The 14,007-nt window shown below is 38.8% G+C and overlaps 2 protein-coding genes across 4 annotated transcripts; one reads left to right on the top strand and one right to left on the bottom strand.

Annotated features, from left to right (window-relative positions):
- Positions 1 to 142: 142 nt before the first annotated feature.
- Ype (yippee zinc finger protein) lies at positions 143 to 3,286 on the bottom strand. The gene is made up of 3 exons (XM_034969316.2): positions 3,084 to 3,286; positions 1,036 to 1,195; positions 143 to 678 (listed from the first exon to the last, which is right to left on the bottom strand). Exons 1-3 carry the CDS (start codon positions 3,199 to 3,201, stop codon positions 591 to 593), a joined length of 366 nt encoding a protein of 121 aa, XP_034825207.1. The 5' UTR covers positions 3,202 to 3,286; the 3' UTR covers positions 143 to 590.
- An 808-nt stretch (positions 3,287 to 4,094) lies between these two features.
- On the top strand, positions 4,095 to 13,316 carry LOC117982873 (TBC1 domain family member 19). Of its 3 annotated transcripts, none has more exons than XM_069499034.1 (11): positions 4,095 to 4,280; positions 4,361 to 4,492; positions 5,523 to 5,706; positions 6,473 to 6,560; positions 6,638 to 6,698; positions 7,554 to 7,787; positions 8,500 to 8,637; positions 11,219 to 11,378; positions 11,611 to 11,720; positions 11,812 to 11,903; positions 12,805 to 13,315. In XM_069499034.1, the coding sequence occupies exons 1-11, from the start codon at positions 4,179 to 4,181 to the stop codon at positions 13,058 to 13,060; spliced, it is 1,557 nt and encodes a 518-aa protein (XP_069355135.1). In that variant the 5' UTR covers positions 4,095 to 4,178; the 3' UTR covers positions 13,061 to 13,315. The 3 variants fall into 3 exon arrangements, with proteins under 3 accessions (XP_069355135.1, XP_034825199.1, XP_069355136.1); XM_034969308.2 differs by having other exon boundaries at positions 5,523 to 5,697; positions 12,805 to 13,314; XM_069499035.1 differs by having other exon boundaries at positions 4,210 to 4,280; positions 4,340 to 4,492; positions 12,805 to 13,316.
- Positions 13,317 to 14,007: the final 691 nt, after the last annotated feature.

Raw genomic sequence — 14,007 nt, 5'->3', positions numbered from 1 at the left:
GTACGGGTGTGCGAGGCGTTCCATCCGCTCCGCATCCATTGTGAAAATAATCGACTTTTTATAAACCATTTTAAAATACTATACACTAAATCTGCTATAGATATCTGACATAGTATATAAAATAATAATAATAGGCATTAGGTAAGTATTGTATTTTGTTTATTGCATTAAATTTTGTCACTCAACAATAATTTTGTAAAAAATCACAACAAATCCTATACTGCTCAGATAATGCGTTGATAACATCCATTTCACTTTGTACATATAAAAAGTTTTCAGCACAGATATAAAAACCACAAAATTTTGTTTACACTTAGGTACGGCGGTCACGCACTCATCCGATCCGAGTCCGTGAAAATACGTTCCGAAGTTGTCATAGAACTATTTGTATGGTACCTTATGAGTTATGGGACACTTGACCCGGGCTACGTTAGTTCCGATTTTCGACACGCGCCAAGATAGCCTTGTCGCATTGTATAAATCATGGCAGACAATTGGTCTTTTCTGATCTGTAGGGTTTGCTATACTGTGTGACTCAAGTTTAATAAATTTTTAATAAGTTAAATAACTAGCTAAATAATAAAATAAACTCAGTCATCGTTATTGACAGGAATCTCTTCTATGCCTTCAGTTTCATTGACCAATGCTCTCTCTAAGATAACTCTGCCTTCTTTATATCTGAAAAGTAGAAATGATAACCTGAATTTGATTGTTATAAAATGCGTAAACACCAGTACTTAGGTAGTCTTCGCTGCAACTTCCCTTTCTAGATTAATGTATGAGCTTTACCCACAGACTTCTATCTTTGCTTTTAAGTAGCATTAAAAAAAGCTCTGCTTATTATTCTCGAATTTCTCGGATCGGGCTGAAATTTGGCATGCAGATAGCTATTATGATGTAGACATCTGCTAAGAAAGGATATTTGAAAAAAATTCAACCCTAAAAGGGGTAAAATAGGGGTTTGAATTTTTTTGTAGTCCATGCGGACGAAGTCGCGGGAAAAAGCTAGTAAATCATAATCATCTATGCAATAACCTTTGATTTTCCTCGGTAGCAAACTCATAGACCCAGCCCAGTTTAGTGCCACAGTTCTTGCAGGAGACATCCCGCACCATGTGCCTGCCCGTCAGCATCACACGGTCCTGGACCTCCGAGTACACTAAGTTCACTACTTTGTGGAACAGGAAGGCGCGACCTGGAATTGTGTAACATTCAGATAAATAATAAAAATTACAAGGTCTCTAGATGACCACAAGCAGTTGGTTGATCATAAAAAATATACAACCACAAGTTTTTTATTACTTCCTTAATGCAAACTATTAAGGTTCAATACCTTAGTAGACCTTCAGTAGCTGGAGTATCCCAGAAGGAAATCTTATCAACCCAACTCCATACAGTCTTGTCTGTCCTGGAGTGTTCTTACATAGCACTTTTAAAGAAATACATTACTGTTCAAAATTAATATCTTACAGCAGGATTAATTAATGATCACTAGCATACTAGATACTTTCATTAAAATTTGAACCATTACAGGTTGCATTAAAGAACAAATTTTAATATCAGGCCATAAGTATTTTGAGATAAAAGATTTTTAAGACAATGTTTTCCCAATTGAATTTCAGCCATGGTGGCCAATCTTAATGGAGATTAGGCATTTATGTGGAAGATAATATTATACAGTGCAAGTGTGTGTAAATTCTACAAACACAGGTGCACTCAGGCTGAGATATATTATAGAGCGCACTTTTACTTTGCTCAGACTTAAGATTGAGTTAAAACGAGACAGATTTAAGTGAGAGATATAACTCTGTAATATAATATTTTAGAAACAATTTTAGACTTGCATTTACACAAGTTTAAAAATGTGTTAAAAGTATGCTCCTAAAAAAAGCATATTATACAGTCGCAGACTATGTAAATGATAAAACAGCTTGGATTTGACTCGCTCCAGCAATGCAGGGGGCTGCAAATGCTTGTATAGTGTGGTATAATAACATAGTAAATTGAAAAATTAAAAAGAGCAACCGCCGAGTTTCTTGCTGGTTCTTCCCAGTAGGAACGGCATTCCGAACCAGTGGTAAATTAAAACTACCTGACTATTCATAAGCACTTGTAAAAAGTTTACATGAATAAAACATATTCTATTCTATTCTATTCTGTCTCGTTTTAACTGTATCTTAAGTCTAAGCAAAGTCAGAGTGAGCTCTATAGATTTCATTATCATCAAGGTCAGACGCATTTGCGACCAACTGAAAATTATGTGTCAAATTTTGCGAGGAGATGTTAATGCTCCAGAACTTCATGACCAACTGTGTCGCATACATGTCCCTGAATGCAACAGTAATCTTCGTCCACGAAAAAATAAACTTTTCGTGGTCCCACATCATCGCACTGTTGCTAGATCTATGTCACCTATACCCCGTTCATTAGCATCATTCAACGCGCTTTTGGACAATAATGCTCAATGGGACCCATTTAATGATGGGTCTATAATACTGGTTCGGGAGTTATTGAAGTACGCTGAGAGCATTGCATGAATATGTCATTCAATGTTCTCAGCGTACATATTCAAAATTCTTTGATCTTTTATCGTTATGTATTTTATGTCTTTTTTCTTGTACCTTTATTCGTATTTAAATGTATTATTAATCATCTAGTTAGTGTAAGTGGCACTGCCGTTCTAATTAGATATAAAATAAATAAAATAAAATAAAATAAAAATAAAAATCCTTAGTCTCTATTCTCTGACTCTCTTATCATCTGATGGGGCAGTGAGCCAACATGATGAGATGGAGATCAAGTACAAGACCAACAGCTTCACATGCTCTCCACCAACACCACCAACTTCCTAACACAGAGCTAGTAAGTACTGGGAATTTCTTGACAGAACCTAACCCAAACCCATTAAGTAACCTATTTTATTTATTTTGTAGGTACCAAAACTCAAAACTAATGCGAGTGAATTTAGCAAGCTATCAAATAACACCCCAAGGCTTAGCAAAATGATCTATACTTAGAAAGCAATGAAATTATATCGTTATTATGGCAAAACTCCATTAGTCTTATATTTATATACCACTTACCTGTGGCTCCAGTAAATCTTGTGCTAATCAGTTCAGATCGATTCGTCAGTACTACGTCGCAAGCAGCACATGAGAATAAGCGAGTGCCTCCAATATGATCCAGGAATATTTTTCCCATTTTTCTTAATTCTTTGTTTTCAAACTAAGGTTTTCAACTTTTCACTTTGACGAGTTTGATCATAGTTTGATGAACTTTGACGTATAATTCAAGATTATACCGACTTCATTTTTAAATTTTTTTACGGCCCTGGATGTCAGTTCTTTAAGGCCTACGTATACAACAATATTGTTTTGGTCACAGATCAATAACATAAAGGATAGTTTTAGTTGGTAATAAGTCTATAGATGGTCTATGGTCTGTGATTTAAAGCCACAGAATATCTCTCATGTCTCAGTGGCTTTCTGTCATTTTATTATTTAATTGCGCGTTTTTTTAAATTTATTTCCCGAACCTGGATATAGTTCTTTAAAGCCATTCAAAAAAGTAAAAAATAACAACTTCAATTATTCTTTACGCACTGCAAAAACGTCTGCGTGATTTATGTCCCGCGTACGAAATTTCACCAACACGCACTGCCGCGCTTAACCTATGGCTTAACCTCGCGATTTTTGACAGTTTTTATGGAGATGTCGGCGCGGACGACTAAAATTCATCATCATCATCATCATTGTCAACCGATAGATATCCACTGCTGGACATAATAAATTAGTCTATTGTCTTGTAGGCACTTTACTTTGTTGTAGGGACTTCCACACGCACGGTTTTGCGCTGCCGGAATCCAGCGCCTTGCTTGGCTTGAGTGGGTGGGTGTCTTCCAATGCTGCGCTTTTCCGTGCGAGGTCACCATTGTAACCATATTGTACCTAACACTGGGATTTGGGACCGCAACGTCTATCGGCTTTTCGAACTATGTGCTCTGCCTATTGTGGCCTATTGCTCTATCTCTATGCCTGTATGTGTTGATACGTTACCTTGGAAACAAAACTACACTATTTCGTTATCACAAGTTGTCATGAAGTATTTTTTTTTATATAAAAAAACGTAAACAGTCTATTCTGTTAGAAATTGTTAAATTCTAATATAATTTTGTGATAATGGAAGACATAAAAGACGACGCTATACACCACACAGCCATGAAACTTGCTGAAGAAATTAAGAATCTTTCAATATACAAATCATTTTATAGCGATGTACAAGTAAGTAACAAGACTGGTCGTTAAAACAATATTCATTGCTTATTATTATCACGTAATAGCACTGAAAAAATGTTCAACAGAAACTGGTTTCTTCGCCAAATGTTAAAAAAGAAGACTTCAAGCAAACATTACAACAGGCTATGAAGGAAAAAGGTTTGGACACGAAGCTTAGGAATACAGTTTTCCATTGGGTCAGGACACAAAATAAAAATGTAAGTTTTCTTGCTTGGGATGTTTTATATTATGCCGAAACAGCAGAAACTTTTCATTTCCTGTAATGGTGTAAACGCACTTACCATTCTGTTATCAATGGCACTTTCGCTGCGCTTTTCGACGCGACATAAGTAGTTACCTACAAACTACGAATAAACTATATTTGCTGCGCTGCGTCGTCACTCCACACACACTCATATATAAACTACCAAATTTGACGTGCCGCGTCGCGCGATGCGACCTTAAAGGCGCCCCCACACTGCCGCGTTATTATCGGTCGATAATATTGCATGCGTTATTGCGATATCTGTTTTCAGTACATTTTGTATTAGGATGGTCATGTAGTTACACACTGCTGCGATAATAACGCCGCAATGGAAGTAGGACGTACTATCGCAGCAGTGTGTAACTACATGACCATCCTAATACAAAATGTACTGAAAACAGATATCGCAATAACGCATGCGATAATAATATCGCGACCGATAATAACGCATGCGTTATTGCGATATCTGTTTTCAGTACATTTTGTATTAGGATGGTCATGTAGTTACACACTGCTGCGATAAAAGCTCCCCCACACAGCCGCGTTATTATCGGTCGATAATATCGCATGCGTTATTGCGATAATACGCCCTACTTCCATTGCGCCGTTATTATCGCAGCAGTGTGTAACTACATGACCATCCTAATACAAAATGTACTGAAAACAGATATCGCAATAACGCATGCGATATTATCGAACGATAATAACGCGGCTGTGTGGGGGAGCCTTTAAGCCTGAGAACAATCAAATAAAAGTAGGTATGGCTACTTATTGTGATAATTTGAGTATCTTCCCTGATAGGTATAATCCGCGACTTGCGACGGCAATCGGGGTATGAGGCGGGGGGACGCCCCGCACACCCGCACGTCACCCGCGCTCGCCCGCACCGGGTTAGCACAGGGGCGATGCGGGTGTGCGAGGCTTTCCCTGCCATCTCGACCTGTCGCGTACATTTCAATTAGAATCAATACCTTCCATTTCAGAAGCTAGATCCCCTAACGTCGTTATCGAAAGCCAGTGCCCAGTGGGAGAAAAGGATTCACAAATCATTAAACTCGATGTGTTCAGATTTAGAAACTTCGCTCGCTAAAATTCGACCGCAGGCCGAACAAGAGGAGCTTGCAGAGAAATGGCACGAACTTAGCACTTACAGCTTAGGTAATTCAGGTCTGCCTTTTCGTTCTAATAATATAGAATTTAACAAGTTTTAAGTGCCTTTTTTCTACGGTAAAGTCGGAGCGAACGAGAGTAAGCAAATGTTAAGCAAAAAAGTTCGTGTGGACGAGCTGGACGACAAAATATTTAAGTGCACGGTGTATATAAACTGTTTAATATTTTTAATTTTTATGGCGGTTATTTTGAAATTTGTATTATTTTGTTGTTATAGCGGCAAAAGAAATATACTTCATTCCCAAAATTTCAACTATCTACCCATTACGGTAGACTTCACACACCTTTGAGAGCATTATGGAGAACACTCAGGCATGCAGGTTTCCTCACGACTATGGCCAAAACCCTTCTCACTCTGAGAGGAGACCCGTGCTCTGTAGTGAGCCAGCGATGGGATGATCATGATGATGATGATGACCTATTACGGTTCACGAAATACAGCCCGCTGACAGACAGACGAACGGACGGACAGCGGAGGCTTAGTCCCGGGAGGGTCCCGTTGGCACTCTCCCGGGGTACCCTTAAAAAGCGAAAGAATCGTAGCGAGGCCTTAGTTCACTATCAAGTGTGCTTCGCCCCGTGCGTGCATGCGTGCGTGCGTACGTTAGATACGCGGATTTTCATTCTATCTGGACACATTCCACAACCAGCGAAGGCGAGCCAGGGAACGGTGTCATCAGCGAAACCTTTGCCTTCGCTTGCTCTCGTTCGTCTGTCTGTATCCGGTATAAGACATTATAAACTTATTTGCATATATTTCCAGATTTGTCAAAATATAGACCAGTTTATGCACCAAAAGACTTTTTAGATGTTTTACTCACGTTATCTGGATATGTGCCATTTACGAGAGAGTACGTATTATGAGAATGAAAGTTATATATATTTCTAAAACCCATTTTAAAAATTGAGAGCTCATTTCTTTTTTTAGGGATGAACCTAAATGGGAATTCGCGCATCTGCCCCTTCAAGTAAAAAATTTGGACCAATTGGTATGGCATTGGTTTTACCAGCTCAACTTATTTTTGACTAAGGTTTTGTACAGAAAAGTTTTAAATAGTACCTATACAGTACTTCGGTACTACCACTTTTATAGGATACGTCGATGTAATACGGTGGTTTGTACACCAAACAAGAAAAGATCTGAAAATGTATAAACAAGATAGTATTAGCTATAAGCAATCGAAAAATGTTAAAATTATAAAATGAATTTTATAATTCATTTTAAATAAGTATTTCATTTTTTATCTGTTCTACAAATCGGTATCCAAAGCCGCATTATACGAGCCATTATACCGTAGCCGCCATGTTGATTCCGACTGTGACGTCACATGGATTGAAGTTGTAATGTATTTCACTAAGAAAATGTCGTTGTTTATCCATCCGTGTGACGTCATCAGAGCTCATGAACCTAAAAAGATGGTGGATAGCGTTTTTGCGGCGACATGGAAATGCATTTTTATGGCACTTATCGATTTAATACAAATTTTGTGAATTTTTGGTAGTTTATCACCACTTTGGGATCAAATTAATATATTTTTCAAAAAAGGGTAAAATACGCTCCTGCGCAGAAATCTTGTTTCTGAATGGCGCGAAAATATCTCAGCCAATCATAGCGCGCGTCCGTCCACTATTGGTTGTTGCCTATACGCGGGAATCATGAGCGAGATAGCCCGAGTCTCTACTGTTCTTCTGTTTAAAATCTTAACTTCAAGCAATAAAGTCTGTATTTCCTTGATGTACATTCGGTTCGTCAACGTTACGTTGTGCTTTTCTGTGCAAACGAATTTTGCCGATGCGACGTATAAATGTGGTAGGTAGTAGGATACAAATCTGAATGGTTTCAGCGCAAAACATACGTGGAATGGTCGAACGGCGAGCCATTACTGGGAGTCAATCCAAACATGCCAAGTACAGTGTCAGGGTTTGCGAGCCTGGAGGCAGAGCGGATAGGGCTGGGCGAGAGGGTGGCAGCTTTGGGCTATGCGCCGGTCATACAGGAGTATCTAAAGAAGGGCAGTCCACAATGCTTGAGGGCTAGACTTTGGTCGCAGGTTTTAGGAGCCGAGGTTAAACAACAGGTACAATTTTGCAATTCATGAATGCGAGTTAACTTTACTTGTGGTTACGTCGTTTACATGGACATTGCGTAAGTGTGCGTGCATGTCAGACCAATCAGTCGCGAGCAAGCGCTCGCAAACGCACACATTTAGTGTACCTTACTTATACTTATACGATACGACTTAAACACAAGCATGAGTCACTCGCCTTCGTGAAATGCAAGAACTGTAAGAGAGGAATAAAGCATTATCTAAATAATTTTAATTGGCAAAAATGACGGAACCGGCAGTACTCGAACCTGCGTCTTACCTGGATATCGCAAACGGAGCGCCTTCGACCGCTAGGCCACGGTTCACTTATGCTGGCCATACATGATCAAGTTTACCGGCCAAGTTTACTTGAAGTTTGCTACGGTGTATATGACTATCAGTTGACTGGACGCCGCCGCTTCAAGTCCGCTGCAAACTTGATGGTACTTATCTAAACTTGATCGTGTATGATTGGCCAGTGAAATTCGGTTGAACAGTTGGGCCGTGAAAAGCTAGCAGACAGACAGACAGACAAATAGACAGACACACTTTCGCATTTATAATATTAGTATGGAAGTATGGATTTAAAAATTATTTAGAAATTTCCCTGAAGTAAGTATAGGAAAGCATTAAGTATTATTTAATGTAGAAGTTAAATGCTTGTATTAAGTATATTTTTCATATACTTATTTTGCTTTTACAGCAAACAACATACTTCAACCAACTGAAAAAAAGTGTTTTAGAAGTAGATTTGATGATAGATAAATTAATATTCAAGGATGTGCAGCTGACAGCCTCTAACGACGACCAATATTTCGTGTTTGAAGATTTACTTTATCAGGTCAGGTTACGAATTATCTACTTAGTTTTAATTCCAGCTTTACACAACTCTAAACACATCAGCCATTATGGCACGGAAAGTAATGTACATCGGCCTTTAGATTTTAGAACGACATTTCGGATTTGTAGAGCGTTGTCTGTGTCACTCATACCTATATGACGTTTTGTCGGTCTCAATAACGAGACAACGCTCTACAAATCTGCTATATCCTTCTAAAGGTCGATGTACATTACTTTCGGTCGTGTACTGTAGGTACTAGCACTACTAGTCTACACTAATATTATAAAGAGGAAAACTTTGTTTGTTTGTTTGTTTGTTTGTTTGTTTGTTTGTTTGTTTGTTTGTTTGTTTGATTGTACTGAATAGGCTCAAAAACTACTGGACCGATTTTAAAAATTCTTTCACCATTCGAAAGCTACATTATCCACGAGTAACATAGGCTATATTTTATTTTGGAAAAAAATAGGGTTCCGTAAGATATTTGGGTTTTTCGGACACAAGGTGTAAAAAATCAACCAGAAAAGTTACTTATTTTGCGTACGCTGCCTAAACTATAAAAGATAGAACCATAAAATGTTCTAATTAATTGTAGATCTTATAAATATCTACAAAAAAGTCCGCGACACACTATACCCATCTATGTCGAGTGAGGCACAGCAACCATTTTTTTATTTAAAAATCTTGAATTTTTTTTGGACTACATTTAAACGCGTTTATTTTACTCATGCTATTAATCCTTATCAAAATAAATGATTTCATCACTAAGAACAGTTTATGGAGATAATATTTGGTCTTTGAATGATTAAAATTGGACGTTTGGTTTTGAAGTTATGGCGAAATTAAAATATTACGATTTCTGCTGCACGGCCCGTTGCGAAGTGGGCGTCACCAAGGCGGGGGTGCGCGTGCGGGAGGGGAGTTTAGATCTATGAGTAAGGTATCCGCGCGGCTCTATAATATAAAAATGAATCACTAAATGTATTGCTCATCGTCTACACTAATATTATAAAGAGGAAAACTTTGTTTGTTTGTTTGTTTGTTTGTTTGTTTGTTTGTTTGATTGTACTGAATAGGCTCAAAAACTACTGGACCGATTTTAAAAATTCTTTCACCATTCGAAAGCTACATTATCCACGAGTAACATAGGCTATATTTTATTTTGGAAAAAAATAGGGTTCCGTAAGATATTTGGGTTTTTCGGACACAAGGTGTAAAAAATCAACCAGAAAAGTTACTTATTTTGCGTACGCTGCCTAAACTATAAAAGATAGAACCATAAAATGTTCTAATTAATTGTAGATCTTATAAATATCTACAAAAAAGTCCGCGACACACTATACCCATCTATGTCGAGTGAGGCACAGCAACCATTTTTTTATTTAAAAATCTTGAATTTTTTTTGGACTACATTTAAACGCGTTTATTTTACTCATGCTATTAATCCTTATCAAAATAAATGATTTCATCACTAAGAACAGTTTATGGAGATAATATTTGGTCTTTGAATGATTAAAATTGGACGTTTGGTTTTGAAGTTATGGCGAAATTAAAATATTACGATTTCTGCTGCACGGCCCGTTGCGAAGTGGGCGTCACCAAGGCGGGGGTGCGCGTGCGGGAGGGGAGTTTAGATCTATGAGTAAGGTATCCGCGCGGCTCTATAATATAAAAATGAATCACTAAATGTATTGCTCATCGTATTATATAAAGAGGTAATGTCGTTAAGTTTGTTTGTAGGGGGTAATCTTTAGAACTACTGAACCGATTTTAAAAATTCTTTCACCAGTAGAAAGCTACATTATTCCTGAGTGACATAGGCTATACGGGATCTTTAAAAACCTAAATCTACGCGGGCGAAGCCGCGGGGATCAGCTATATTATATAAAGAGGTAATGTCGTTAAGTTTGTTTGTAGGGGGTAATCTTTAGAACTACTGAACCGATTTTAAAAATTCTTTCACCAGTAGAAAGCTACATTATTCCTGAGTGACATAGGCTATACGGGATCTTTAAAAACCTAAATCTACGCGGGCGAAGCCGCGGGGATCAGCTAGTTAATTAATAAAAGGGGAAAAGCTGGCAAAGTGCGAGTTGGACTTGTGCACTGAGGGATCCGTACTATGGGAGGATTATTTCCAACTACAAAATGTACCTAAGTTGGCAATCATAATTTAAAAAAATCTTATGTAAGTACTTAACTACAATACCCGGCTGTACATGACTACAGTAAAAGAATACCCGGCTGAGCTTGTTGTGGGCTCTTCTCAGACCTGGGCGCGTTTGGAACCCTCGTAGCTTTTATTTTAAGTTCGCGTAAAAATTATCACCACTAAGTATATCATCTATGCAACAATAGACCATCTAAAAGTGTAATTTATTACCTATTTTGAATAAATATTGACTTTGACTTGACTACAAATTAATCGTTTTCGGATTTTTTATTCACCTATTTGTACTGTGAGACCTTGTTTCTTGCCAAAACCAGCATACTTAGTCCCTATTGGCTGACATGTGCATTGTGCATAGTTACCTACAGCAAGAATATAAATTCAGCCAAAGTGATAGCAACTGCTATCCTGCAGGTGATGTTGTGCTTCTCCCGTGACTCTGAGGTGTTGAGTGCGGTGCGGTCGCTGGCGGGCGCGGCTCTGACCGTCGCTGTGAAGGGACGCCACGGGCCCGAGTGTCTTACCGCCTTCCCACCCAGTGGGGTCATACCATTCCACGGGTTTACGATGTATGGTCAGTATGCAACGGATTCCGTCGCGTCGTTCTGCTTTCAAAACCGCGAATATGAACGAGACGTGATCATAATATATTAGTATGTATATGGTTCCTTTTTCACTGGAGATACGGAACTCTAAAAATAGAATTTTTTGACATTTGCGGTTTTGTGTGCCAAACAAATTCTTTTAAAATAATTGATGTTGACATACGTGGGACTATTGATATATAAAGTGGATATTTTTTACAGCAACTCCATTTTGTTACCTATATGACGAACCAGTTCAACTATACTATATATTCCGCGCGTTCTATATGCGCTATTGGCATCGGTTACATTATATCTCCACACATCCACAGGTAAAAAAAATCTATTATTTTGTCTAACGCATCAGTGTGACCTGAGCTTTACTTTAGAATAATGATAAAACTGAATCGCTTAAATTTTCAGGGTATTGTATCACTTTGCCTTCTTTACGAGAGGCTGCTCGAAGCCAACGAACCTCTACTATGGATACATTTCAGGAATATCAACATCAACCCGTAAGCATATACATATTTGAACAACAAAACTAACTTATTTTTACAGTGTGACAAGGCTCTCTTGGCACTTGAATGACATTGACAGGGGGGCGCTGTTGGAGAACAAAGGCTTAGACTATTCCAACAAGAACAAAGGGGACACTTGACGGCAACGTTAGTTCCGATTTTTGCCACGCGCCAAGATAGCCATGTCGCACTGTAGTATAATAGGGCAGCACCGTTATTTATTCGACCAATAAAATTCTTTCAAAATGGCGGCTAAACATACCACAGACCTCAGAATAAGGACTGTTAGAAGTAGACCTATTGTGACATTTACTGTTAGAGCGACATAGCTAAATGCATTTAAGCTCTTATTAGAACGTGACAAAATAATTATGTTTTGTCCTTATCACCGTGGCCACTTTTTTTTGTTTGTCAAAATGTATTTGTACGTGAGTATTTGGCAAACAATGTGACGTGAGGTTATGTTGACTCAAGTATTGTAAATAAATAATTGATTCGTTTTGTTGTTTTGTTGTTTTTGAAGTTATTGTGCAATGGTGGGTTGCAGTATACTAGGCTACAATAGCCGAAGCGGACGTAAAATAGACGGAATAACATTTCACAAGTAAGTACCTTTGCTCAAGCGAGAGGGACTGAGGGGGCCACGCTAGTTGCATATCTGGACATATCTGTGGCTAAGACTATTCAAACAAGAACAAAGGGGGACACTTGACGGCAACGTTAGTTCCGATTTTTGCCACGCGCCAAGATAGCCTTGTCGCACTAGTATAATAGGGCAGCACCGTTATTTGTTCAACCAATTAAATTCTTTCAAAATGGCGGCAAAACATACCACAGACAAATAACCTAAGAAGGCACGCGAGTAATTTAAATATTTTTCTTATTATCTTTTCAGCATTCGCGTGGTATTTAAATGGCTGATGCGAGCGTTCAGTGGCCATCTTCCTCCAGACCAACTGTTACTTCTTTGGGACGCGATCCTCGGCTACGACTGCCTAGAGATCCTGCCGCTCCTGGCGCTCGCGATACTGAGTTTTAGAAAGGAGAATATATTCCAAGTGAACACTTTACAGAATGTTGACGCCGTTTTGGCGGATTTGTCTACGATTTCTGTTATACCGTTGTTGCAGTTGGCACTAATGAAGCCGTAAGACTGAGGCCATGCGGTGCGTTGCGGCGCCGCACCGCTGTGGATTTGAGTATTGGGGGCCACACGGGCACTGCGTTGCCCAATATTATGTTACGTGGCGTTGCCGCTCCAGCAAAATGTATGGTGCTGCACCGCACTACCCCTCCCTCGTCTCGTCTTGTTGGTCCCAAGTCCGATGTGGTGCGGTGCGGCGCCGCACGACGTCGTAGCGCATCGTGTGGCATGGTACAGCGATTTCTATGTAAGATGACGGCGTCCATAAATTACGTGTGATGTTTTTTTTTTATTTTCTGTCCCTCCCTCCCCCCCTGGTGAGATTTTATTTAACCCCCTCCCCCATCCCCCAATCTCACGTGAGATTTTTCAAAATGTAGGTTTCTTACGTAAACGCGTTGGATACTTGAATGAAATAATTTTCTTTCGAACGAATTAGTGAATGATCTTAATCGTATTACGATTACGCTTAAGCTTAAATCTTAAGCATGTACAATCTGGATTAAATAGACCAAAATAGTATAATTTTTTTTGTTTCAATCAGAAAAAAAATTGCGTCGTATTTGCCGAGACCCCCACTCTCTCCAACGTAAGATTAGATGAGATTTGACTCGACCCCCTGCTCCCCTTAAACATCTCACGTAATTTATGGACGCCCACTATCAGCACTAGCCTTTAATATTGCAACATTGGGCCCGATTCTCTTGTACGCAATCCCTAACCTAAATTAACAGGTCTAAATCTAGTGCTATCTTTTTCTGCAGGCAAAATTATGTAAGGGATAGCAATAGATTTAGACGTATCATTTTAGTTTAGTTTAAAGATTGTGTACAACGGTAATAGCCACAATGGCGCCTGTTGTTAGATATTTGTTTTGTAGGGATATTTGCAAACGACAATTTTGTGGCACTTTACGAGTAGGTATATGCGAATACAGGAGTTTCTACCTATCCA

This window comes from Maniola hyperantus, chromosome 6 (genome assembly GCF_902806685.2).
Source record: "Maniola hyperantus chromosome 6, iAphHyp1.2, whole genome shotgun sequence".
NCBI lineage: Eukaryota > Metazoa > Arthropoda > Insecta > Lepidoptera > Nymphalidae > Maniola > Maniola hyperantus.
This window is presented reverse-complemented; position numbering and strand designations above follow the sequence as displayed.